This window comes from Chionomys nivalis, chromosome 11, assembly GCF_950005125.1.
Source record: "Chionomys nivalis chromosome 11, mChiNiv1.1, whole genome shotgun sequence".
NCBI classification, from domain to species: domain Eukaryota; kingdom Metazoa; phylum Chordata; class Mammalia; order Rodentia; family Cricetidae; genus Chionomys; species Chionomys nivalis.
This window is the reverse complement of record NC_080096.1, coordinates 22668283-22695936: the sequence shown is the minus strand read 5'-3', so window position 1 is coordinate 22695936 and position 27654 is coordinate 22668283. Positions and strand designations below refer to the sequence as shown.

General features: G+C 44.2%; 1 protein-coding gene across 1 annotated transcript in view; it reads right to left on the bottom strand.

Annotated features, from left to right (window-relative positions):
- Positions 1-632: 632 nt before the first annotated feature.
- The window catches only part of Kpna6 (karyopherin subunit alpha 6), a 36293-nt gene continuing 9271 nt past the window's right edge, over positions 633-27654 (bottom strand). The window contains exons 2-14 of the mRNA XM_057784256.1: positions 21144-21277; positions 18511-18603; positions 18071-18170; positions 16052-16146; positions 14630-14761; positions 12734-12822; positions 11998-12097; positions 11550-11713; positions 11159-11237; positions 8973-9098; positions 8381-8508; positions 6491-6669; positions 633-5007 (exon numbers count right to left, since the gene is read on the bottom strand). Of these exons, the coding sequence (XP_057640239.1) occupies positions 4820-5007; positions 6491-6669; positions 8381-8508; positions 8973-9098; positions 11159-11237; positions 11550-11713; positions 11998-12097; positions 12734-12822; positions 14630-14761; positions 16052-16146; positions 18071-18170; positions 18511-18603; positions 21144-21277 (1607 nt within the window). The 3' untranslated portion in view covers positions 633-4819. The remainder of the gene's footprint in view (positions 5008-6490; positions 6670-8380; positions 8509-8972; positions 9099-11158; positions 11238-11549; positions 11714-11997; positions 12098-12733; positions 12823-14629; positions 14762-16051; positions 16147-18070; positions 18171-18510; positions 18604-21143; positions 21278-27654) is intronic.

Sequence of the window (27654 nt, the reverse complement as noted above, 5' to 3'; positions counted from 1 at the left end):
GAAGTGCTGGACCTCCAAGTCCCATGAGAATGCCTGTTGGTGGCTGGGTGCGGTCCAGCGCTTTATGAGTTACTTCAGCTTTGGGGAAATTATCAAGAAACTTTAAAACTACTCCATATAATGTAATTACAAGCACATGGCTTCCTCCCTTAGCGGCTGTCAGTAATGCCTTCACTTGCTGAGAGTCTTGATGGTCCCCTTTGGTTTGGAGACAGGGTCTTTTTTTTTTTTAAATATTTATTTATTATGTATACAATATTGTTTCTGCGTGTATGCCTGAAGGCCGGAAGAGGGCACCAGACCTCATTACAGGTGGTTGTGAGCCACAATGTGGTTGCTGGGAATTGAACTCAGGACCTTTGGAAGAGCAGGCAATGCTCTTAACCACTGAGCCATCTCTCCAGCCCCTGGAGACAGGGTTTCACGTAGCCAAGCTGACCTTGAATTTCTAGTCCTCCTGCCTCTACATGCCAGTGTCTGGCTTCCGCAGTGCTGAGTGCTGGACTCAGGTCAGGCACTCTATAATCCACATCCCAAGGCTTCCTGCATGCTGGACAGGAACTCTACCATCGACATTCCGGGTCTGCTTACTTCCCAGCAAGGGTCACTCCAAACCAAAGAAGACAAGTTAGAACTTTGCAACTTTTTATTTCTGCTTTGTATCTATTACAGTGTTTGAAACCTAAAGAAATACATTTTCTCTTCAAATTTGGATGTGTATATAAATATTAGTCTGGACTCAGCACACTCAACGCCATGTTTTCTTGGCCTATTTCTGCTCTGAAATCAAGCTTTGTCTGTCTACCCAGGGGCCCTGAGAACATGAAAAAATAGAGTTTACAGTTTTTAGAAAAATAAAAGCAAATGAATTTAGAAAGCAAAACCTGTGAGGATTAAATTCACCTTTCTAGGGTTCTTACCTGGAAACCCAAGCTGTCCTTGGGCGATGGTTCTGTCTGCTGGGTAGCTGAGACCTCACACCCACTTAGTTTATTTAATAGGTCAAAAAAAGGCATTTCCCCCAAAAGCTGGCTACAACAGCCAATACCCACCCACAGCTTCTGAGGTTTCATGGTTTCAGGCCGACTCAGGACCCTCAAGCTGAGACTTCCTGCATTGCTCCCTGAACATAGTATGCCATGGTCTTTCTCTAAAGCTAAACAATGACATCAGAACCAGAGGAGAACAGGGCTCATGGGCATCATTGGCATGTGCTGGTGTGAGCAGCAGCAGTCAGGCTGGCCTAGAAATAGGTAGGTAAGCCCAATCCTTTGAAGACACATCACACAAGCCTTTCCCCTCTGCTGTTCAGGTTCCCCAGTTATGGCTGCTTTCCTCACAGCCAGCTTTGGTCCTGTACGTAGTTCTGGCTTCAAAACAAGATGCTCTCTCAAAAGAAAAATAAGTTTTCATTCAGATTGGTTGGAATTGACCTCAAATCCTTCCATTGCCATGCATGTCTTATTCTGGGGTGGGGCTAGGGACTACACTGGAAACTGGATCGGTTATGACAGCCTTTGGCCAAAGAGCAGCTGGTGGATCGATCCCCAGAGGGGCAAATTCTCGGTCTTGCTGGCCTAACAAAAGAATACAAGAGGTAAAACAGAAAAAAAAACTGGATGAGGTTGGTCTAGAATGCGCCAGAAGTCTATCCCTTACGGCCTCGCCACCGAGGCTGCTGCTGCTGCTCAGGATCTGCCCTGGTTCAGCACACTGAGCCTTGAACCCTTCCTTCCCCAGCCTGCTAGGGAAGCTTGCCAACATCCTGTCGCCCTCCTGGGTCTGCAGGGACCTGGGGAAACTGGTTTTTTGCCTTCGAGAAGTTAGACCTTGAGCCGGAATAATACCCAAGAGGATGGACACCAAACTGAGTGAAGCTGGGGAAGAGATGAGGTCTGAACAGAAAGAGCAGAAGCCTCCACAGGAGGGCATGGAGTGACGATGAAGTGCTACGTGACCGGCAGATGGGAGGAGAAACAGTTCCTCCATGCAGGAAATTTCTCTTTTTACTGGGTTGGTTTCAGGTAAGTAAAAAGACCGCGTTTAAGAAACTTTTTGCCATGGCGCCAGGCAGTGGTGGTGCACGCCTTCAATCCCAGCACTTGGGAGGCATAGGCAGGAGGATCTCTGAGTTCAAGGCCAGCCTGGTCTACAGAGTAAGTTCCAGGACAGCCAGAGCTGCACAGAAAAACCGTAAGAACAAAAAAGAACCTTCTTTTCATCTCCTGTAGCAGAAGACAATAGCAGCCGTAACCTGTGATTGGCTTCAGCACACAGGCTGGAAATGACTTCCAGGTACAGAAGAGGGAAGCAGTAGATATAGGGTCCCAGGTAAAGGGGAACACCAGAGCTCTCCAGAAAAAGGTGAACAATTGTGCCAACAGGACAGAACTCATAGGGTTATGCCAGAAAGCTGCAGCCAACATCAAGGCCTGTGGTCACTGGGGAGATGGAGTCTGAAGACAGCATCTAGGAATGACCACTCTACCAGCCACTTAAGAGTATCTCAGTGTGGGATGCCTAAAACAGCTAGGTAACCAGCCTTTCATCTGGTACTGGATCCAAGCCTGAAGGCAAAGCAGTACTGGAGAAAGGATAGGGAAAGCAGGACATTCATGGCTCATATTGAGACTCTGGCTCCAACGCAAGGGGCTTAACTGTTGCTTGAGATGTTCAGAGTAGACCCCACTACAGTGTCCTGCTCTTCCGACAAGGGTGATTGATGATGGCAGTCATGGAGGGGTTTTGAACTAGGAGCAGAGTCTGTAATAAAGCTGTGGGCCAGGTTTAAAAAAAAAAAAAAAAAAAAAAAAGGCTCTGCCTATTGCCTTTCCGGAAGGCCAGAGGGTAGAGAAGGAGCAGTTGACTCGCCAATGTGGCCCAATGTTGGTCAAGGTTTCCAGTATAAACTGCCAAACCTGAACTACTTTTCTTAGGAGCAGGGTCAATCTGAAAGCCAATGGCCAACAGCAAGAACCTGAACTTCAGATCTGCATGTGTGGGAGCCAAAGGGAGATCTGTGGGAACAGGAATAAGAAGAATGCTGTTTCTGGAGAAACAGAAGTGTACATGAGGATGGGATACCTCCATTTCACCACAATGGGGTTCCACAGGTGGTCTACACCTTGATGACAGCGCACCCCACTCCCTGCCCCCAGAGCTCAGTTTTAGTGTAACGTGTAACCCACTAAAACACAGGCCAGCCTGAGGTATTGAACCAGCTTTACTCAGAGAAGAAAATGTGTCTGTGTAACTGTCACAAGAAGGGGAACTCCAATCCAGGTACAAGGACCCTCAGAAGGGAGATGCCAACAGCTCTCAGAGTATCCAGGTCGCCAAGGTTCTCTGATGACAGGAGAGGCAGCTGTGTCGTGACTTATCTGGGTAACAGAGACTGGCACTGAGTTAGAGAAGGCAGGCTGCTTTCTGCTCAGAAGCAAGGACCAGAGCAGCAGACTTCACCAGGCCCCAAGGCCCTCTTTGCTCCCTTCAGGTACTGGACAATCAGCCCAGGCCGATTGACTTGAAGGCTCCAGAGGTGAGAGTTGGTCCCAAGCGGTGGCCCAGAATCCAAGCAGAGAAGAAAAGGACCAAGTTCAGTCCTCTGAGTGGGAAGCTTTTACACCTTTCTGGTCTTCCTCACAGTATCCCACTCACAGGCGGTTTTTGTCCTCCTAAGACCTTTAAGACTGACTTACTTAATATATAGACTATAAAAAAAAATACAGAACTTTGACATTCTCTCCTTTGGAAGTAAAATATACATGATCCAACTATGGCAGAAGGAAGAAGAAAGGCCAAAGGTAGGGATTCCTGACTATCCCAATACACGACCCTAACTCCAACCTCCTCTGCAACTTATGGGTCATCAGAGCAAGGACTTTCTCCTCAGGAGAAGGAAGGACCACAGCCCACCATCTCAAGCTCAGGAGAAAACACAGCCACCTCAGAGGTTCATTCAACTCTGAGGTGAATTTTCAAGTAAACAAATGAAGTTGGGTCGCACCATTTAGGAGGTGGGTAGGATACAGGGTCAGTAGCTACAAAAGGGAAGCCCTGTCTGAAGGCCTGTGCTCCTCCCTTCCACTCACACTGGTGATGTGTCCCAGGGGAGTGAGGGGAGGGCTTAGGCATAGGGTCAGAGGAGGGAGGGACCTTTGTCTCATGGGGGCCTCCCTAATTAGCCTCTATTTCCAGACAGTGCTGGCAGCTGGGTTCTTAAAACCAGCTTTTTGGGAAGAGCAACCTTAATACAAGAAAAATGTGCAAAAGAAAAAAATTAAATAACCAATCCAAGCATACAAGATTAATATTCAGTCAGAGCAAGAACACTTTGTTTGGACTTCTCCCCTCCCCTCCCACCTCCCACCTCTGGAATATTCCATCTGCTCAAGTACCCAAGATAAGAGTTACACACATCAGGGCAGAGGACTGGGATGGATGAAGCAAGATAAATGGGAAGGAAGTCACCACTAAAGAAAATAAAAGAAAAAAAATTTTAAAGGTGCAAATTGATTACCTCAGTCCTCCTTTGTCTACCCCTGGGCTCCTGGGTTAAAGACATGTGTGCAGCCAAAATAAAGTGTAAGGAAGAAAACCCACACGCCCCCTTCTTGTCACAAAACCCAGTGTGAGCCTCAGATGCTTCTGTCTGTCCAGAGGGTGCCCTCCAGGGAAGGGGATGAGCACGTAAGAGCACAGTCTCTAGGGCAGCAGGTGTATGGTGGCTGCTGGTGGGGTGGCTGTTTCCCTGCCCACCAGAGGGCTGCTCTTCCGCTGGCTGGTGCTTCCCATGCCCTCCCCTCCCCGGAGGCAGACATTATAGCTGGAAGCCCTCCATGGGGGCCTCGGGCTGTTGGAAGATGAACTGCTGTTGCGTCTCATCCACCTGAGGAGCCAGGCTGCTATCGTCATCTTCTACACCGAAGTAGTGCTCAATGAGGTCAAAGGCCTTCTGGTAGATTTCCTGGTTCTCGTGGCTCTGGAGAAACTCGATTTTATCCAAGCCTAAGGTGGTAAGAAGAAATATATATATAAATTTTCCTTTCCTGAGGGACAAATTTCTAAATAAAAGTAGTAAGATCATATCATTTCTTGACTTGAAAAAGGAGACAAAGCTGCTTCCTCAAATTATAGAATTGCAGAAGAAAAGACATCGAAATGTCAGCTGATAGTAGAGGTCTAGGGAGCTAGAACAAACCTCAGTTGTAAAGTGCTTGCCCTGAAGCATGAGTTTGCTCCCAGGAACCCACAGCTAGATAGGAAAGGTGGCAGGCACTTATAACCCCAGTAGGGGTGGGGAGGACAGCATGGGGACAAACTGCTTGGGGCTTTCTGATTGGCTTGTCAACAGGCTTCCTCAGTGAGCCCTAGGTCTGAGGGAGCAGTCCTCTCTCTCAAAAACAAAAAACAACCAACCAACCAAAAAACAAAACAAGGTGTTTAGCTCTTGAGGAAGGACACCTGAGGTTGACCTCTGGCTTACACACACTTGGACACATGTGTACACACACAAATTAGAGGTTCGAGTCCAAATTCTGTTTTAAGCTAACTCTGGGCAAATCATGATTTTGCCTCTTTTGACAACGGTTGATAGAGGCAATTCAGTATTTTTTTTTTCTTTTTCAGCTGTCCTGGAACGTGCTGTGTAGACCAGGATGACCTAGAACTCAAGAGATCCACCTGCCTCTGCCTCATGAAAGTGCAGGGATTAAAAGACTGAGCCATCACTGTCTGGCTACAATTCATTATTTTTACAGAAGAGATTGCTGTCTTTTAGCTCCTGGTAGTAGTATCAAATCTTTGACTTTCTTCTTACACTTGTATCATATCTACTTTTGCTTTTAGCTTTTCAAGACACAGTTTCTCTGTGTAACAGCCAAGGCTATATTGGAACTCGCTTCATAGTTCAGGTTGGCCTAGAACTGACTGAGATCTGCCTGTCTGTGCCTCCCTAGTACTGGAATTAAAGGCACGAAACACTACTGCCTGGTCATATCTACTTTTTAGGTAGGTAGACCCTATGAGAATAACAATGACCTATTGCTGCTCAGAGAAAGAAGGGACTGGTGGAACAAGCAAACTAATACTAATTAGTTCTAGCTACCTGGCTAGTCAGTACATGTCAGGTATTCCCAAGGAAAGGTCTGTAAGCATGCATGGTATAGCTTGGCTAGAACAGAAACTCATTGGTCTAGAAGTGGGTGTAAAGGTGTTTGTTGCCAAACTTGACAATCTTCACAACCCACATGATGCAAAGAGAGAACTGACTCCTGCAGGTTGTCTTCTGACTTCCATACCCAATGTGCGAGATCATGTGCGCTTACACTCACATGTACGTACACGTACACGTACACACACACACACACACATGCGTGGATAAATGTAGTAAAAAATACAAAATAATCAGACTAAAGTTTCATAAAAGGTGTGGATGTGCTCCAACATCTCCCCACTGATGGACATATGTGCGGTCAGGGAGAAAACTTACCATAAGCCTCCTCAATGAGGCCACAGTAGGGATTGACCCCTGAGCCACTACGCTTGCCCTCTTGCTCTCCAAGCCGCAAGATGTTCTCTAGTCCATTGAGGGCCACTTGCACAATCTTTGAATCCATTACAGTTAGCAAGTCACACAGCGGTTTGATGCAGCCCAGTGACACCAGGTACCTGGGGACCAGAGATGAAGTAAGCTCCAAATTAATGCAGAACAAGTAAAGCTCTAGGCAGCGGCTTTGCTTCTCTCATAGAAAACAATCAATTCTTCCTGAGTTCTGATAATCTCTTATCTTCAACTTAATCTCTCCACTCTTGCTCTGCCACTCATCTGTTCCCTGATGAATACACCAGAGTCCTAACGTCACATCGGCCACAATATTAATCACTGTAGACACATTATGAAATTCTTTTTTTTTTTTTTTTGGTTTTTCGAGACAGGGTTTCTCTGTGGCTTTGGAGCCTGTCCTGGAACTAGCTCTTGTAGACCAGGCTGGTCTCGAACTCACAGAGATCCGCCTGCCTCTGCCTCCCAAGTGCTGGGATTAAAGGCGTGCGCCACCACCGCCCGGCTACATTATGAAATTCTTTGGGGAGATGAAGAGATAGCTCAGGTTAGGAACACTGGCTGCTCTTCCAGAGAACCTGAGTTCAATTCCCAGCAATCACATGGTGGCTCACAAACATCTATATAATGAGAACTGACTGGTGCCCTCTTCTGGAATACAAGCTATGTAGGCAGAATACTGTATTCACAAAAAAAAAAAATTTTTTAAAGAAATTCTTCTGGTTCTTTATTTCCCTGAGGACAACCTCTATTGTTTAATACAGATAGTCTACAATCTGGTTCCCATCTCTTTAGTTCTACTCAATATTCCTTTTACACAAATGTAGTCAAATTTGTGAAGCTCTCCAGATTCTTAGACCTTTTTGTATATTGATTTCTCATCTAACAAGCATACTATATAATGCTCTATTTTTTTTTTTTTTTTTTTTTTGGAGATAGGATTTCTTTAGTTTTGGAGACTGTACTGGAACTTAATTCTGTAGAACAGGCTGGCCTTAAACCCAGAGATCTGTCTGTCTCTGTCTCCCAAGTGCTGGGATTAAAGGTGTGCGCCACCACTGTCCGGCTCCCCGAGTGCTTTTTAAGCCTGGTTTCTTTATGTAGCCCTTGCTAGCCTGGGATTCACTATGTAGATCATGCTGGCTTCAAATTCAGAAATCTGCTTGTCTCTGCCTCCAGAGATCCTAGATTTAAGTCATATACCATCATGTCCAGCTTATATTTTCTAATGAGTTTTCCTTTCTCCAGTGACCCCTTCAGTAGGTTATAATTAGAGGTAAAGACACTTAGTCAATTTCCACCATTCCTATTGTTTAGATGACACAAACTAGAATAAAGGCCAGGCGGTGGTGGCGCACGCCTTTAATCCCAGCACTCGGGAGGCAGAGGCAGGCGGATCTCTGTGAGTTCGAGACCAGCCTGGTCTACAGAGTAGTTCCAGGACAGGCTCCAAAGCCACAGAGAAACCCTGTCTCGAAAAACCAAAAAAAAAAAACAAAAAACAAAACAAAACAAAAACACACCAAACCAAACTAGAATAAAGGAGCATATGTACAAACTGGGTGGGTATGGAGGCATGGAGTACAGAGGTGTGTGTGCATAATCCAAACATTTGGGAATCAGAGTTAGGAGAGGTCGGCCTATCTCATACAGGAATCTAGACCAGCGCCCTGTATCATTAAGCAGCTTTCCAGTTAAGCCTTATTATAGTTAGACTAGGGCAGATCTTTCCCATCAAAAGCCATTTAGCTATCTGAAAACCATGAACAAAGAAAGGAGACCACACATTTAAGATGTTGGGAAAGGAATCATACATACCTGATTTGCTCAGGGGTTCCTCCTGATGTGGCATTAGTGATGGCCCAGGCAGCTTCTTTCCTGGTACGAAACTCTGCTTTCTGAAGGATTTCGATCAACACAGGGAAGATATTTGCATCTATGACAGCCTAAAGAAAAATGAGGAAGGAGAAAGATAGTTTAAGGAGAAAAAGCAGAAGGGTCAGGTATGATGACATGCTTCTGTAATCCTAATACTTGGGATAATCGAGGCAGGAAATCAGGAATTCAAAGTCATCAGAGGCTAGCCTGGACTCCATGAGACACTTGAGAGGCAGAGGTAGGATAGGAGAGGTCTCAGAGGAAAGGGTGAAGAAACGGCAAACTTAGTACAAAAATCACTTTCGACTTAGATTTCTCTCCGTTAACCTACCTGAAAATTCTTTGACCCCAGCTGACAAAGCGTGGGGAAACCTAGCTTCCACTATGTAGAGCCACTGACCAACTGGCCATGCTGATCCCAGTTGTTTTGGTGGTGCTGGGAAAATATTCTACCACTGAGCTACACTGTTCATCCTTTGCCGTGGCTCCAATTTCTAGTGGGAAGCAAACGTTTCTGTGGAAGCAAATCTACCTGTATCTGAGCCCTATTGCCAGCAGTGATGTTTGAAATGGTCCAGCAAGCTTCCTTCCGGATTGACTCCTTAGAGCTGCTCAGCAGGTGGAGGAGGCACGGGAGGGCTGAACAGTTAAGAATAACCTGGACAAAAGCACAGAAATATAAAAAAAATTAGATATTTAGAGTTACTCACACTATAAGACACCATAAGCAGTGCAAACCCAACCCACAGAATAGGAGAGAATACTTGGAAAACATATTGGCAAGGGTAATATCCAGAATATATAAATGACTCCTAAAATCATAAAAACACCCCAAGCAACCGAACTAAAAATGAACAAAGGGCTTCAAAAGACATTTCTTCAAAAAATGATACATAGGGGCTGGAGAGATGGCTCAGAGGTTAAGAGCATTGCCTGCTCTTCCAAAGGTCCTGAGTTCAATTCTCAGCAACCACATGGTGGTTCACAACCATCTGTAATGGGGTCTGGTGCCCTCTTCTGGCCTGAAGGCATACACACAGACAGAATATTGTATACATAATAAATAAATAAGTAAATAAATATTAAAAAAATGATACATAGATTGTCAATTAGCACACAAAATAGGCTCAACACCACTATCAACAGAGGAAAAAAAAATCAAACCACGAGACAGCACTTTTTTTTTTAATATTTATTTATTATATATACAACATTCTGCCTCCATGTATGCTGACACACCAGAAGAGGGCGCCAGATCTCATTACAGATGGTTGTGAGCCACAATGTGGTTGCTGGGAATTGAACTCACGACCTGTGGAAGAACAGCCAGTCCTCTTAACCACTGAGCCATCTCTCCAGCCCGAGACAGCACTTTTTTGTCTTTAGGATGGCTGTTATAAAAACAGAAAAGTCCCAGCACTTGGGAGGCAGAGGCAGGCGGATCTGTGAGTTCGAGACCAGCCTGATCTACAAGAGCTAGTTCCAGCAGGCTCCAAAACCACAGAGAAACCCTGTCTCGAAAAAGCAAAAAGAAAAAAAACCCAAACACATCAGAAAAGGAGATGTTCTTGAAAGAGAGGGAGAATCTGGTGCTGGTAGAGATATAAAACAACACAGCAGTTCAACTCGTAAAATTAGCATAAATTACCATGTTATCTAATCTCTTTTGCATAGAAGACCAAAAAGAAAAGCAGAGACTGGCAGCTGTATATACCAGGGTCCATAACAGCATTATGCATAATAGGGAAGAAGTAAAAACAACATAAATGTCCAAGATGGATGATGGGGATTTTAAAAATACAGTATACACAAACACTGGACTATCACTTAGCCTTACTAGGAAAATTCTGACACATGCTACAACATACATGAACCTTACAGACATTATGCTAAGTAAGCCAGATGTGAGGGATATTGTGTGACCCCACTTACAATGAAGTGTCTACAGCAACAATGGAATACGCTACACAGCAACAGCAAAAAACATGAGAGCACATGCTAACTCATGGAGCTTAAACCACACACTACTAACTGAAGAAATCAAAAAGGAAATTAGCAGAGTCCTTACTTTTGAACAAGGGAAACTTACTGTGCCCCATGGCAGGGGACATTCTTTTCAGTCCACACTTCTGTGCTCAAGTGTGTACAGGGCGCACAGTATTTTACTTTTCTGTGACAGGACTTTGTTGTATTGCTCAGGCTGGCCTCAAAGACCAGGGGATGCACCATTCTGCTGCTGGTTTGTAGGAATTTTCTTATTTTTGAGCTTTCGAGATAGGGTTTCATATAGTTGAGGATAGGCTTGAACTAGCTGACCCTTAAGGGCTAGGATTACAGGTGTGAGCCACACATGGCTCAAAAGTTTAACACGAGGTTAACACAAGGTGATATCTATGGGATCCTAAAGGTCTAGAAAGCATTGGTGGAGCCAACAGCTTTCTGTAAGGATTACAGATCAGATGTAACTCTCTCATCATGACCAATTAAATCCAGTCATTCCATTGAGCTTTCTTTTCGCAAGCAATACCTGGATGATCTGTTCTAATTTAAGAGAAGAAACTCTGAAAACCAGAGAGACAGTGCTAAAGCTACTTTATTTAAAGCATTCGTTCTCTGCTAGACCATGCGGCTTCCCATTACCGAAGAAGACTTTTGTCCACAGGTTTGTTCTCCCATAGTTAGTCTGAGTTAAGATCCTATCTCCCTCTTCTTCCTTACCTGGGTCTGGATGTCATCACCAGTGACAATATTACCCACAGCTCTCAAGGCAGGAGACGCGACTTTGTAATCGTTGTGCCTACAAAGGAAGAACAGGTCCTCGTAGTGAAGCAACACTTCATATTCAGCCCTGCTGAAGACCAAGGCTGGCAGCATTCCTTACAGCTCCAGACACTGAGAGGTCAGCAATCTGCTGTTCATAGCTTTTTTCTTTTGTTTATGAGACGGTTTCACTCTGAAGCCCAGGTTGTCCTTGAATTTGTGATTCTCCTGCCCCAGACTCCAAATGCTGGGTTTACAGGCATGTACCACCCTGCCCATCTTAAGATAGAACTCTTTGAACTTGGTGAAGCTAGGGAAACTTTTACCCTCTTAAACTGAAACAACTCACATCAGAAGTTCTACCAGTCTTCGGCAAACTCCAGAGTCTATGACTGCCTGGATCTTCTCATTGGGACCATCAGACAGGTATGAGAGGGCCCAGCAAGCATCTGCCAGCAAGTCTGAGTCGCTGCTGAAGAGTAGGCGAGACAATACAGGCAAACAAGGAGAGACCTGTTGGAAGCAGAGTGAGGAGGACTGATAGCAAGGCTACATCAGCACTATCACTGAGTCCATCATTGCCACCCCTTCCCTACACGCAATTCTAGAGTCTGGGAATGTAATCAAACCTGCAGGCCCACCTTTGCGTTTTCCTACCAAGGCGCACAAGACAGCCTGCTACACTGGCAAGTGCCTTTTAGTTTCACATGATTTGAGACTCTCAGGGATTTTCCCAAAACTTAAAGACTTCCTATAATGAAACCTGGAATCACTTATGGATAGCAAGCAGTCCTTACCTTTGCAAATTCTGGAGGCGGGTTCTTCCCTCTGCAGAGGTTTGACAGGGCCCAGACTGCATTCCTTGTCATTGTCAGTCGTGTGGACTTAGTAAGGAGTCTGAAGGAAACAACAAAGCTATAACAAAGCCACTGATGTTCTAGCACAGAGCTGTTACCAAAAAACCCTAGAGGCAAACCCAGACCCCTAAGACTCTTTTGTTCTTGAAAAAGGGTCACTGTATAGTCCTGGCTGCTCTGAAACATGCTGTGGAGACCAGGCTGGACTTCCAGATGATAGGACTAAAGGTGTATGTATGTATGTATTTAATTTTTAGGTTTATTTATTATGTATACAGTGTTCTGTCTGTGTGTATGCCTACAGGCAGCAAGAGGGCAATAGATCTCATTACAGATGGTTGTGAATCACCATGTGGTTGCTGGGAATTGAATTCAGGACCTTTGGAAGAACGGCCAGTGCTCTTAGCCTCTGAGCCATCTCTTCACCCCCTGTATTTATTTTTTGAGATAAGGTTTTTCTGGTTAGCCTTAGCTGTCCTGAAACTTGGGTCTGTAAGCCTGGCTGTCCTGAAACTCAGATGTGCCTGCTTCTACTTCTGAGTGTTAGGATTAAAGGCGTGCGCCTCTACACCCCAGCCCAGGGTTTTATTATCTTAAGTAATAAGTTACCCCCAAAATATACTGCTATTTAGCCGCCCTACAGATGCCCCAGGTGCAAATGATCATAATTACTCACGTTAACAAAGGATTAAGGATGGAACAATTCAAGACGTAATCTCTGCAAACCGAACTGTCTCCAGCTATGTTTCCCAAAGCCCAGACTGCCTGAAAAGGGATGATGGAACTGTCACTCAGAGCTTGGTAGCTTCTATGACTACTGGTTGCTCCGCCCCCACTTCAGTTTTTTGAGACAAGGTGTCTCTGTGTAGCTATGGCTGTCCTGGAAGCAGTTCTGTAGACTAGGCTGGCCTCTGCACACCACACCAGAACCCCCACCCCAGTGCTGGGATCAAAGATGCGCACCACCATTGCCTGGCTTCTGTGACAGGACAGTGTTAGGGCTTGACAGCAAGCTCCAATGATCTCCCTCCTGGAAGCCTTGCTCCAAGAGCTTTTCCCCAGGAGGCCCTGGTTTTGTGGGAGAAGATAGGCTGCCATCTGAACTGAAGCCAGAGACACCAAACTACACCTCACCCTTCCTTTAGAAAAAGAGAAAGTGGCTGGGTGGTATCCCTACACTCTGGAGGCAGAGACAGGCAGATCTCTGTGAGTTCGAGGGCAGCCTGGTCTACAGAGTGAGTTACAGGACAGGGTCCAAAGCTACACAAAGAAACCCTGTTTCACAAAACCAAAAAAGGAGAAAGTGATCAAAAAGATTGGATGCTTCCTTTATCACAGACCTGATCTACACCAGGAAAAGAAGATCCTACCACAGTTTTCCATTTTTGTGGAACTCATTTTCCTAACCGGAGAATCAAGCCTTCTCCTTTTCTGGTATTTATTTACTCATTTCATTCATGCAGCCCCTGGTTAGTCTGGAACTCATTATGTAGCCTCGAATCCAGAGATTGTGTCTGCCACCATGCCTACCCAGCTACCTCTTCTCTATTTCTGTGAAATGATCAAGAATTCATAGAAGAAATTGAAGTTGTGTCTTCACCTCAACGGTGTGGCGTCTTTTCCAACAGCACCTTTGATACTAAAATTATAAAATTTACCTCACACTAACAACTAATCCTCTGATACCAATTGTGTGTCTGATAGCATGATCCAATTCCAACACTAACTGTGGATTTAGCACAGATGCCACAGGTCAAGTGTGGAGAACTGGACTCACTTTTTTTTGTGTGTTTACTCAGTTTATCATCAAGGATGTGACTCAGGAAGGGCCAAATGGAACAGACGCACAGGATAGCGGGGAGGGAGTGGTGATAGCACATAGCTTTTATGACCTCCGCCACCTTCCCAATGCACAGATATGCTTACCATCTGCCAAATTCCCATTGTTCAAGTGTACTGATTTATATTTATTTTTAAATGGGCTGGCCTTAAGCTTGCTATGTACCCAAAGATAACCTTGAACCCCTGATTCTTACAGGTTTGCTGGGTTTTTTTGGTATGGGGGACTACACCCAGGAGTTATTCATACATACTAAGCAAGAACTCTACCAACTGAACTATATTCTCTAGCCCCTCACTGTTCAAGTATTTCCATAATCCAATCTCCAAAATAATACACCTAGGTTATAGAGAGATGTGACCTAAGTTTTTACCCAGCAATTCTGGGCTTGTCTATGGTAGGGACTAAACCCAAAGGCTATCTAGCCGCTCCTTCTACTTAACTTGATCACACAGACCGAGGCAGTTCCTCTGGGGCTCTGTAAGTAACAAGCGGTATGACCTGTAGAGCACCACTGGAAGACATGGGATAAAACCTGAAGACACACTTTCTATTTTTTGTTTTTGTTTTTGAGATAGGGTCTCTCTGTGAAGCCTTGGCTGTCTTCAAACTCAGACATCTGATTGCCTGACTCCCGAGTGCTGGGATTAAAAGCATGCACCAATGAACCTGCCTCCAAATATAATTATATTGTCAATACCATCAAAACCTTAATCAAATCTTGAACATTACCTGTTCTTGTACATCTTCAAAGTCTGAGTTAAGCAGCTCTATAAAAATGGGGACAGCTCCTGCTTCGATGACAATTTTGGTCTGCTGAGAGGTTCCAGAGGCAATGTTTGTCAGAGCCCAGGCAGCTTCAAACTGAAAGTAAGATTAGGCCACAACTGAGAGGTCATTCCCGACTGAACAACATACCTACCACCTGCCCCAAAACAGTCAATAAAGAAACCAAAACCAAACATGTCTTTGCCCACCATCCTTTAAGTAGTGCTTTGAAGAGCAGCAATGTGCATAACGGAGTCCTCAACTAACACCTGTGGCTTTCTCATTTCCTGAGCTTCAGTTCTTTTGTTTCTGAAACAAGGATAAGAGTAATAGTGTGTTCTCTTCTCCCCGTCCACCTCTTTAAGGTCTGTAGCCAAGGCTGACCTTGAGCTTTAGCCTCTATCCTCTGTGTGCCAGAAGTTCAGGCATGAGTTACTGTACCTGGCTGAGGTGGCTCTCAACCTACTCTTTGCTGTCTCTCTAACAAGTTCTAATGGCCTTGCTCATTAAATGTTTCTGGGGAACAAAGACCCAGAGAGGCTGAGTGACCTGTATCAGGTCACTAAGTTAGAGGAGCACTAGACCCTCTGATATATAATAAATACCACAAACAGTGTATCACATTCTGGAATCTCTGAAATCAAAGACTTCCTTCATGGGTTCTCTCTCTCTCTCTCTCTCTCTCTCTCTCTCTCTCTCTCTCTCTCTCTCTCTCTCTCTCTCTCTCTTTTTTCCTTCAAGACAGGGTTTCTCTGTAGCTCTCTTGAGAAAGGGTCTTGCTATGTAGCCAGGCTGGTATCGAACTTGTGGCAATCCTTATGCCCTACCCACTACATAGTGAAAATATTTGGGTGTGCTGTCACGTCTGGCTTAAAGCAATTTTTTTTCAGCATGTATATGTTTTGGTATATATACATTGTGGAAACTTAGCCAGGTTCACAAATTACCTATTTATTGAGCTCTTAAAACTTTTTTTTCTTTAATTTTATTTATCTGTGTGTATTCCTATGTGCATGGCATGTTTGGAGTTCAGAGGACAACTTGCAGGAGCCATTTCCCTCCTTCCACAACGTGTGTCCAAGGTCACACTGTCAGGTCTGGTGGTGCCTTAATCTAAAGAGCCATTATTTTTCAGGCCCCGCCCTGAGACACCCCCCCCCCCCCGCTCTGTTTAGACTTAGGTGGCCTCAAAATCAGAGATTTGTTTTCCTTTGCTGGCTGCAAAGATTGTGCTATCACACCTGGCCCTAAAACTGTTTTTTTGAGGAAGATACTTCAACTGATAGTTCCCCTTTATTACTCTTCCATTCCCGTAAGACATGTCTGCAGAAGCCCACTGTCAGTCCACGAGGAAACCCACCCAGCATCTCTACCCGAGAGCTTTACCTGTAATGTGCAGTTCTCACTCCTCTTCAGAAACTCCACAAACCGGTCAACTACTCCTGGAGTGTTAATAACTTCATCTATTGGCGGACTTGGCTCTAGAGGTAGACAGGAAAGACACAAAGTCAGAGAAGCTTTGCTGATCCATTTGCAGTCCGAGATGCTTCTGACTACTCTGTTGTTTTTGTTCTATTTGTAACAGTTCTGGAGCTCGTTTTGTAGACCAGGCTGGTCTCGAACTCACTGAGATCCACCTGCCTCTGCCTCCCAAGTGTTGGGATTAAAGGCGTGTGCCATCACCACTTGGCAATTTATTTATTTATTTATTATGTATACAATACAATATTCTGTCTGTGTTCAGCAAACCAAAAATAATACCTTCCCACCGAACACTACTAAGGGGCATGTCTTCTGCTCTGTATCTTCTCTCTCTTTCTTTCTCTCTTGTTAATGCTTTTAAAAACAAATGAGTTTTTTATATAAATAAAGTTTTTAAAGTGTGTAAAAAAAAATATTCTGTCTGTGTGTATGCCTGCAGGCCAGAAGAGGGCACCAGACCTCATTACAGATGATTGTGAGCCACTATGTGGTTGCTGGGAATTGAACTCAGGACTTTTGGAAGAGCAGGCAATGTTCTTAACCGCCGAGCCATCTTTCCAGGCCCCGGCAATTTTTTTTTTTTTTTTTTAAAGTTTTTTGAGAGAGGGGTTTCTCTGTGTAACCGTTCTGGTTGTCCTAGAACTCTCTCTCTCTGTAGATTACACTGGCCTCAAACTCAGATCTGCTGGCCTCTGATCCCTGAGTGCTGGGATTAAAGGTGTGAGCCACCACTGCCCACTGACTACTCTTACAAACATTTTATAACTGCCTTTTGCTCAACTACAAACTGCATAATATCCTTGTCATGTCACAAGTATAAAAGGTAATCTAATCCTAAATTAGGTATGCTTGCTCAGCTGTCGCTTACCAAATGGAAAGACAATGAAAAACGAGTGAGAAAAGGCCAAGGAACAAGCAATCCTGACCTACACACTTCTTTTCTAAGGAAGATCATTGCTCTTTTCTTGGTATCATATACTAAAAACCAATGGCAGAGTCTTGCACATCTGATACATTGAATGTTTATAGAGCAATTCTGTGTACTAGGTACTGATGATAGAGTATGAACAAAGCCAAAGTTCATGACTCACAGACCTTACTGTGCCAGTGAAAGGCAGGCTGTTAGAAAGCAGTAGTAAGGACTTGACGTGACAGGGCTTCACGGTACAACCCAGGTTGGCCTGGAACTCACAGAGATCTACAGGCATTTGATTTTTTTTTTTTAGTTTTTCGAGACAGGGTTTCTCTGTGGTTTTAGAGCCTGTCCTGAAACTAGCTCTTGTAGACCAGGCTGGCCTAGAAATTACAGAGATCTGCCTGCCTCTGCTTCCCGGGTGCTGGGATTAAAGGCGTGCACCACTACCACACGGCCTACAGGCATTTGAATCCTCAGTGCTGGGATTAAAGGTGTTCGCCATCAATGCCAGGCTGTAAACCCAGAACTGAGGAGGTTGAGGCAGAGGATCTTGAGTTCAAGGCTAACAAGACTATCATTAAAAAAAAGGATGAAAGGAAGAAAGAAAGCTTTATCTGTAGAGTTTTTTCCAATACATTCTAGTGGAGTCAGAGGTCAGGATAGCTTCATTAAGAAGGCATTAAGGGGGGCTGAAGACAGTGCTCAGAGTTAAGAGCAGACACTGCTTCTGCACAGTTCTGTTCTCAGCACCTATCCCTGTCAGGCGGCTCCTAACAGATGGTAACTCCAGCTCCAGAGGATGTGACATCCTCTTCTGGTCTCTGTGAGCACATATACTCATGTGGCATACACACTGGCTTATTCAAAGGAAATCTGGCCAGGAAGGCTACAGTGAGCAATAGGTAGTAGTTAAGCAAAAAAAAACAACAAAAAACCAAACAACAAAAAAAAAAAACACAGGAGGCCAAATCACACAGCACTTCTCTGAGGCGGACTCAGCTTTATACCTTTGGAGAGGAGTTTCCGGAATTTCTGTGTGGTTGCTAACTGCAAGTCAGAATCATCAGAAAAGAGCATCTCCACCATCTCTCTTGTGATCACACTCTCCTAGAATATAAAACGGGTGTACAACCTTGTGGTTAATACTAATACAAGATGACAGCATAAAATCCTACATGGCTTCCGGCTTTTTAAGATCCTAAAGTAAGATGATGGTATAATAGATCCAGGAGGAGGGTCTATTTCATTCAAGTCTGCTTCAAGATACAACATTTTAAAGTGATCCTAATCTGTGATATATCCATGTTTCAGGTATGTGCATCCTTGTTGCGTGTTTAAACTGACTGACCACAAAAAGGAAGAGATTAACACGATCGCAAAGACACGTGATGACACAGCCACCTGATTCTACTCTGAGAACAGCTGTGCCCATGCCTGAAGGGCTTACCCCAGTTGTAGAGCTCACGTAGGAGTCCATCAGCAGACTATCAAACATGGCGGCCTCTTCATTAATCAGCTCCACATTTCTCCGTTTAAAAAGCTGAAAAGGAAAATGAGGAGAGAGAGCTAGCACTACCATAACAAGAAGCTAGATTATGATACAGAGACAAAAAATAATAGCTTTGGAGCCTGTCCTGGAACTCCCTTTGTAGACCAGGCTGGCCTCAAACTCACAGAGATCCACCTGGCTCTGCCTCCCGAGTGCTGGGATTAAAGGCGTGCGCCACCATCGCCCGGCTTCTTTGGGGATTTTTGAGACAGGGTTTCTCTGTGTAGCCCTGGCTGTGCTAAAACTCACTCTGTAGACCAGGCTGGCCTCGAACTCAAAAAAGTTACATAATGAAACCCAAAAGCTGAGTGAGATCTGGCCCTGCAAGTGTGGGATTGCCATAGGGACACGTCAGTCTTTGTCCAAGGCACATGCAGCACAGAGCAGTCTCCAGAGAGCAGAAGGCTGGAGACATAGTAGTACAGGATTTCTCTGTGTAGCCCTGGAATTAAAGTCCTGGGCCACCATCACCTGGCTGATTCTACTTCTAACAGATCTGATGCGTTCCTCTGGCCTCTCTGGGCTCCTACGTGCAGGTGATATACTTTAACTCACTTGTACACACTCATACAGTTTTTTTTTTTTTTTTTCAATCTAAATGCTTTTTAAAAAATTTATTCTTGGGGGCTGGAGAGATGGCTCAGAGGTTGGGAGCATTGCCTGCTCTTTCAAAGGTCCTGAGTTCAATTCCCAGCAACCACATGGTGGCTCACAACCATCTGTAACAGAGTCTGGTGCCCTCTTCTGGCCTGCAGGCATATACACAGAATATTGTATACATAATAAATGGATATTAAAAAAAAAATTATTCTTGGGAGCTGGAGAGATGGCTCACAACCATCTGTAATGAGATCTGGCACTAAGTAATTTTTTTTTAATTTTTATTCATGTCAGTTATGTTGGCGCACGCCTTTAATCCAGCACTCAGGAGGCAGAGGAAGGCAGATCTCTTGAGTTTGAGACCAATTTGGTCTACAGAGCAAGTTCCTGGGCAGCTAGAGCTACACAGAGAAACCTTGTCTCAAAAAATAAAAACAAGGGCTGGAGAGATGGCTCAGTGGTTAAGAACATTGCCTGCTCTTCCAGAGGTCCTGAGTTCAATTCCCGGCAAGCACATGGTGGCTCACAACCATCTGTAAAGAGGTCTGGTGCCTTCTTCTGGCCTGCAGACATGCACAGACAGAATATTGTATACATAATAAATAAATATTTTAAAAAAAATAAAGATAAAAACAAAACAACAACAACAAAACCCCAAAACCAACCAAAGAACAAACAAACTAGAGTTACACAAGTTTATAAACTGCCATACAGGTGCTAGAAACTGAACCTGGGTTCTTTGCAGGACCAGTAATTGCTCTTAAACAGCTAACCCATCTCTTCAGTCCTAAATTTTTGTTAAAGACAAAGAGGTGCTTAAAAGATGGTTCAGTGGGTAAAGCACTTGCTGAACAAATGAGGGCTGAGTTTGAATCCCCAGCACCCATATAAAGGGTAGTTGCAATCCCAGAGCTATTACAGTAAGATGGGAGACAGAGATGGGCTGGCATATACATCAGCGAACACAAAGCAAAACTGAATCTCCTTTAGACTCAGATAAAGTGGAAGGTGAGGGCAGATATTAGAGGCTGTCTTCTGACTTCTAAATGCATGCCAAAGCATATACACAATCAGCAAACCTAAAAGACCAAATAAACAAAACCACAAGGAACAAGAAGCTAGAACTACAATGTTAGATAAAAAACGATGCTTGAAGGCTGGAGGCAGTATTGCACACCTTTAATCTCAGCACTTGGGATGCAGAGACAGGCAGGTCTCTGTGAATTTGAGGCCAGCCTGGTCTACAGAGCGAGTTCCAAGACAGTCAGTGCTCCACAGAGAAACCCTGTCTCAAAAAACCAAAAGGGGCTAAGAAATTAGATTTCTGTAAACTTCCAATAATTCTTTACAAAAGAAACGTGGAGGGCTGGTCAATCAATGAAGTGCTAGCAAAACAAACATGAAAGACCCGAGCTCAGACCCAAGCACCCACATGAGTTAGGGTAGCAGTGCACACCTATAATCCCAGCACTTTGGAGGAGGCAGGATCTCTGGAGCTCACAGGCTAGTCAAGCCAATCAGTGGGTTCCAGGATTGTGACAGGCCCTGACAAAAAAGGCTAAGGTGGAGAGCAATCTCTGGCCACCATGTGCAGATGCACACACACTTTACACACATGCATACCTACCTTACAAAACAAACGGAACGACTAGCCTGTTAAATCAATAAGCTACATTTTCCTAGGCCAGTGGTTCTCGACCTTTGGGTCATGACTCATTCAAGGACTGAATGACCCTTCCACAGTGGTCGCCTGAGACCACTGGACACCACAGATATTGTGATCTGTGACAGAAGCACCATCACAGTTATGAGGTAGCAAAGGAAGTTTTATGGCTGGGGTGGGTGGCAGTATTAGGGAGTGGAAAGAGGCCAACTACAGAACCGGCTGGCTTTCCTGATAGGTGTGCTGGAGAACACTCCAGTCAACTTACTTGTTGTTCCCGCTTCTGTTTCCGAAGCTGGATGCCCTCTTCCTCCCTCCTTCGTCTCATTTCCTCAGGGTTTAAGGCGTTGTTCTTATAGCTCTTCATTCGGTAATTGTCTTTCCCTGGGCTTGCCATGGTCTCTAGAAGGGACAATATTGTCAGAGTTGTGAGACAGAAGCATTTCCTTTCCACAAATGAACGAAATGAGAACTTCAATAAAGAGAAATAAGAAGGTGGCAAACGGGTGATGGTGGTGCACATCTTTAATCCTAGCACTTGAGGCAGAGGCAGGTGGATCTCAGTCAGCCCAAGGCCAGCCTGGTCTATACAAGGTGAGTTCCAAGATAGTCAGGACTGTTCACACAGAAACCCTGCCTCAAAAAGAAAAAAAAACAAAACAAGCCGGGCGGTGGTGGCGCACGCCTTTAATCCCAGCACTCGGGAGGCAGAGGCAGGTGGATCTCTGTGAGTTCGAGGCCAGCCTGGTCTACAAAGGGAGTTCCAGGACAGGCTCCAAAGCTACGGAGAAACCCTGTCTCAAAAAAAAAAATCAAAAAAAAAAAAAAAACAAAAAAAAAACAAACAACAACAACAAAACCCCAACAAAAACATAAAGGTGGTGGTGGCACACAACTTTAATCCCAGCACTCGGGAGGCCAAGGCAAGTGGATCTCCGAGTTCGAGGCTAGCCTGATCTACAAGAGCTAGTTCCAGGACAGGCTCCAGAGACACAGAGAAATCCTGTCTCAAAAAACCAAAACCAAAACAAACAAACAAACAAAGGAATGTAAACAAGTTCTGGGCCTGGAAAAAAAAAAGGCAGAGGCATCTCTGGTTTATTCTAGCCACTTGGTGGGCTGGAAAGATGGCTCAAAAGTTAAGAGCACTGCTTGCTCTTCCAAAGGTCCTGAGTTCAATTCCCAGCAACCACATGGTGGCTTACAACCATCTGTAATGAGATCTGGTTCCCTCTTCAGGCCCCCAGGCCACAGGCAAGCAGACCACTGTATACTTAATAGAATAAATCTTTAAAAAAAAAAAAAGAAACTCACTCAGCAAAGTCCACAGAGATTTCTTATCTTCAAAGAGGAGGATGGGAGTATCCAGCAGCCCTGGAGAGTCAGCTCAATGGTTAAGAGCATTTGTTGCTCTTGCAGAGGACCCAGGATCAATTCCCAGAACCCTTATGTTGGCTGACAACCATCTGTAACTCCAGCTCCAGGGAATCCAGTGTCATAATTTAACCTCTGGATGTACCAGGCACACATGCAGGCCAAACACTCATACATACAAAGTAAAACTAAGTCACACATAACCTCCAAAACTAACTGGAAGAGATAATTCAGTGGTTAAGAGTATGTGCTGCGGGCTGGAGAGATGGCTCAGAGGTTAAGAGCACTGGCTGCTCTTCCAGAGGTCCTGAGTTCAATTCCCAGCAACCACATGGTGGCTCACAACCATCTGTAATGAGATCTATTGCCCTCTTCCTGCCTGTAGGCATACACACAGACAAAACACTGTATACTTAATAAATAAACCTTTAAAAAAATAAAAAAAAAACAATTAAAAGAAAGAGTATGTGCGGCTCTTGTGATGGACCCAGGTTCAGTTCTCAGCACTCAATGGCTCCTAATTATCTGAAGCCTCTCTGACCTCTCCAGCACATGAGGGGCATTAGGTATAAACATATACACACTAAAAATAAAAAAGGCCGGGTGGTGGTGCATGCCTTTAATCCCAGCACTTGGGAGGCAGAGGCAGCATCTCTGCAAATTCGAGGCCAGCCTAGTTTACAGAGTGAGTTCCAGGACAGCTAGGACTACACAGAGAAACCCTGCCCCCCCAATAAACACATAAATAATTTAAAAAACAAACAAACAAACAAACAACAACAACAAAAAACAAGAAAGCAATACACCAAGATGGCTCAGAAGATAATGGTTCTTGTCACCAAGCCTGGTGAGCTAAATTCCATCACCAGGATCCACTCATTTGAAGGAGAGAATCAACTCCTGTTGTCCTCTGACCTCCACATAAACACTATGCCATGTGTCACACACACACAAGTTATAAGGACCTGCAGTGGCTTCTCCTATGGGTCACTAAACAGGCAGAAGCAAGACTACTAAAGGCAAAGCCCTATGGAAGGCTGTCTTTTATTACCTGATACATAGTTTTTCATGACTGAGCCTGTGCTGTCTCAGAGGCTGTCCTCTCCTTTGAGCACAGTTGACAGTTAAACTGAAAATAGGAACCACATTGCTTCTTTAGTTACCATGGTGATAAGTAACTATCACAAATATCTGCTTATGACTTCATTGGAGAAGCAGGCAAGAAAGAATAGAAGGATGAACATCTGTAGAGGTGCATGAGAAAATTGTTTATACCTCAAAGAGGATACTTTGTTCTCCCCTACTTAAGAATGTCCACTTTAGCCGGGCGTTGGTGGCTCATGCCTTTAATCCCAGCACTAGGGAGGCAGAGGCTGGCAAATCTCTGTGAGTTCAAGGCCAGCCTGGACTACAGGAACTACTAAGTTCCAGGACAGAGAAACCCTGTCTTAAAAAAATCAAAAACCGTCCACTTTGGGGCTGGAGAGATGGTTCAGAAGTTGAGAGCACTCACTAGTTGCTCTTCCAGAGGTCCTGAGTTCAATGTTCAATTCTCAGCAACCACATGGTGGCTCACAGCCATCTATAATGGGATCTGGCGGCCTCTTCTGGTGTGTGTGAAGATAGAGCACTCAAGCACATAAATAAATGAATCAAAAAACAAAAAAAAGAATGAAAAGAATATCCACTTTATCACCAGGTGGTGCCAGTGCACACCTTTAATTCTAGCACTCGGGAGGCAGATCTCTGTGAATTTGAGAGGCCAACCTGGTCTATAGAAGCGAGTTACAGGACAGGCTCCAAGCTACGGAGAAACCCTGCCTCAAAACAAAAACAAAATCAAAAACAAAAAAATATACAAGTTAATGGTCAGTCATGCTATATACAAAAAAAATTTATTTGCAGAGACAAGCTTATCTCCCATCATATAAGTTGTCAAAGTTAAGCCTGAAACAAGTCAAAACAAGTTTAAAATAAATGTTGTTTAATATAAAATAACACCCAAAATCAGATATATAAAAATGGAGAGATGGCTCAGAGGTTAAGAGCATTGCCTGCTCTTCCAAAGGTCCTGAGTTCAATTCCCAGCAACCACCTGGTGGCTCACAACCATCTGTAATGGGGTCTGGTGCCCTCTTCTGGCCTGCAGGCATACACGCAGACAGAATATTGTATACATAATAAATAAATATTAAAAAAAAATAAAAATGGATGATTAAAAAAATAAATTATTAATCCCAGCACTTGGCAGGCAGAGGCAGGCGGATCTCTGTGAGTTCGAGACCAGCCTGGTCTACAAGAGCTAGTTCCAGGACAGGCTCCAAAACCACAGAGAAACCCTGTCTCGAAAAACAAACAAACAAAAAAAAAAAAATAGAAGAAGCAGAAGGAGGAGGAGGAGGAGGAGGAGGAGGAGGAGGAGGAAGGAAGAAGACGACAGACTACTCTGAGGACCCAAGTTTAATTCCCAGTACATGGTAACTCTAATCACAGGGGATTTGACAAGTTCTTGTCTCCACAGGTACCTGGCTTGGTGCATAGACATACACATAGGCAAAATACTTTTGTAGAGGACCCTGATTTAGTTTCCATCACCTACACGAAGTGACTCACAACCAGCTTTAACTCCAGCTCTAGAGGATCACAACACATTCCAACTTCCCTAGGCACCTACACGTACACACTGAGCATGATCTCACAAGATAACCTAAGACAAGGCCAGGTGTTTGTTTTTTTTATTTAGTTTTTTTTGTTTTTTTTTTGATTTTTTTTCTTTTTTTATTCTTTTTTAATTAAAATTTCCAACTGCTCCCCGTTTCCCATTTCCCTCCCCCTATTTTTTTTTTTTTTTTTTTTTTTTTTTTTTGGTTTTTTGAGACAGGGTTTCTCTGTGGCTTTGGAGCCTGTCCTGGAACTAGCTCTGTAGACCAGGCTGGTCTCGATCTCACAGAGATCCGCCTGCCTCTGCCTCCCAAGTGCTGGGATTAAAGGCGTGCGCCACCACCGCCCGGCCCAGGTGTTTTATATGAATAAGACTCCATGTATGATATATTTGGGAGCTGGATGATGGGCCCTTAAAGAGCCCCCCCCAAAAAAAGCCAGAGTTAAACAAAACAATACAAAAGCTAACAATATAACCTTTCTTCAACATTTATACTCACTAGACACCAGAGTTTATTCCTGAAACAAGAAACTTGTTTTTCTTTTGTCCTCTTAAATGTGGCAAACCTTTCATTACAAGTTCAAGTACCAACTGACATAGGAAGTCCCTAAGAAAGAGCTGTGTAACTGTTTTAACTAGAATGATGTAGCAGACATTTTTTCCAAGTCTCATAAGCCTGATGACCTCAGAGTTTGATTTCCAGAACCCATATAAGGGCACAAGAGTTGACTCCACAGTTGTTCTCTTACCTCAACCTACAGACATAACCATAATTAAAACAGAAAAAGACTGAGGATATGTATTTGCCCAGCATTTGTGAGGGTCCCAATTCCTGGGTACCATCTCCAACAAACATCCAAAGCAAAAAAGAGGAGAAACACTAATGTAAGGTGTTTAGGAATCTGTGTTGATATAGTCTTAGCTTTTTAGGCCAGGAAGTTGAATAACATCCTTGGCTATTTCAATTCAGTTATGACTGTTCTCACACAAAATCACTAGGAGTGGCTGGCTTTCATTCCTAGTGCTGTCTAGATTCCTGTCTCTTTTTCCATTCCTATATGCCACTCTAATGCAGACATTTATAATCTCTACTCTGAATATTACAAGAGCTTCAACTTCCTCATCTCTCCTAACATCCAAATTTCTTTTCTTTCTTTCCCTTTAAGATTTATGTATATAGCCGGGCAGTGGTGGCGCACGCCTTTAATCCCAGCACTTGGGAGGCAGAGGCAGGCGGATCTCTGTGAGTTCGAGACCAGCCTAGTCTACAAGAGCTAGTTCCAGGACAGGCTCCAAAACCACAGAGAAACCCTGTCTCGAAAAACCAAAAAAAAAAAAAAAAGATTTATGTATACAGTGTTCTGCCTGCATATATGCCTGCATGCCAGAAGAGGGCGCCAGATCTCATTACAGATGGTTGTGAGCCACTATGTGGTTGCTGGGAATTGAACTCAGGACCTCTGGAAGAGCAGTTAAGTGCTCTTAACTTCTGAGCCATCTCTCCAGGCCCCCAGCAAATGCTCTTAATTGCTGAGCCATTTCCCCAGCACTCTCTCAAATTTCTGAAAACAGCCTGGTTCATTTTTAGCTCCCTCCCATTTGTTCTCACGCCATCACTTTTTGTAAAGGCCATTGATCAAGATCAAGCACATAATGCTAAATTCAACAAACATTTTCTTTTTTCTTTTTAGAGACAGAGTTTCTCCATGTAACCCTAGCTGTCCTGGAACTAGCTCTAGTAGACCAGGCTGACCTTGAACTCAGAGAACCACCGGCCCCTGCCTTCCTAGCACTGGGATTAAAGGTGTACACCACCACCGCCTGGCCATTTATTTTCTTTCTTTTAATCCTCTTGATAGCATTCAATCTTAACAACCATCTCCATTCTGTAACACTCTTTGCTGTTTTTTTTTTTTTTTTTTTTTTTGGATTTTTTTCGAGACAGGGTTTCTCCATAGCTTTTGGTTCCTGTCCTGGAACTAGCTGGAACTAGACCAGGCTGGCCTCGAACTCACAGAGATCCGCCTGCCTCTGCCTCCCAAGTGCTGGGATTAAAGGCGTGTGCCACCACCGCCCGGCTTGTTTGTTTTGTCTTAGCTATCCACTACTCCCTCTCTTCTCTCCAATTCTGGCTACTGTTTCTTTTGTTCCTCCACATTTACTTCATTTGCCTTGAGCTTCTCTTTTGTATGTTTCTGGAGGTCTGTACAAGCCAAGTACATGCTCTAACCTTGGAGTTGTACTCCTGGCCCCAGACATATACACTTCTTTTTGAGATAGGGTCCTTCTGAGTAATTCAGTCCTGGCTGTCCTAGAACTCACCTGGTAGGCTGGGCTGACCTTGAACTCAGATCTAGCCTTTTCCACTACTGGTATTAAAAAACTGAACCACCAAGCCCAGACCCCATTCTTTTTAGTCTAATCTCTACAGATTCAGGATCTACTTGTTTCTATGGTTACTAGCTATCTAGAGATAAACATCGATAATGAAACCTCATTCCCAGACTTCACCCTCAGAGCTCTTTGCTTCTTTCTATATTGGCTTTTCTTTTGGATGCCTTCCCTTGGAAATCAGAGATATCCCAAACTGTCTAAATTTAAACGCACCTCAGTATTACCATCCATTCAACAGGCCCAGCACACTTGATCCTTAGCACCACTCAGCTTCAGCCACCACATGAAACCAAAAACCAAGCCCGGTGACTCAGATTTTTAACTTTTGTTACTATTTGCCACCCCAGTC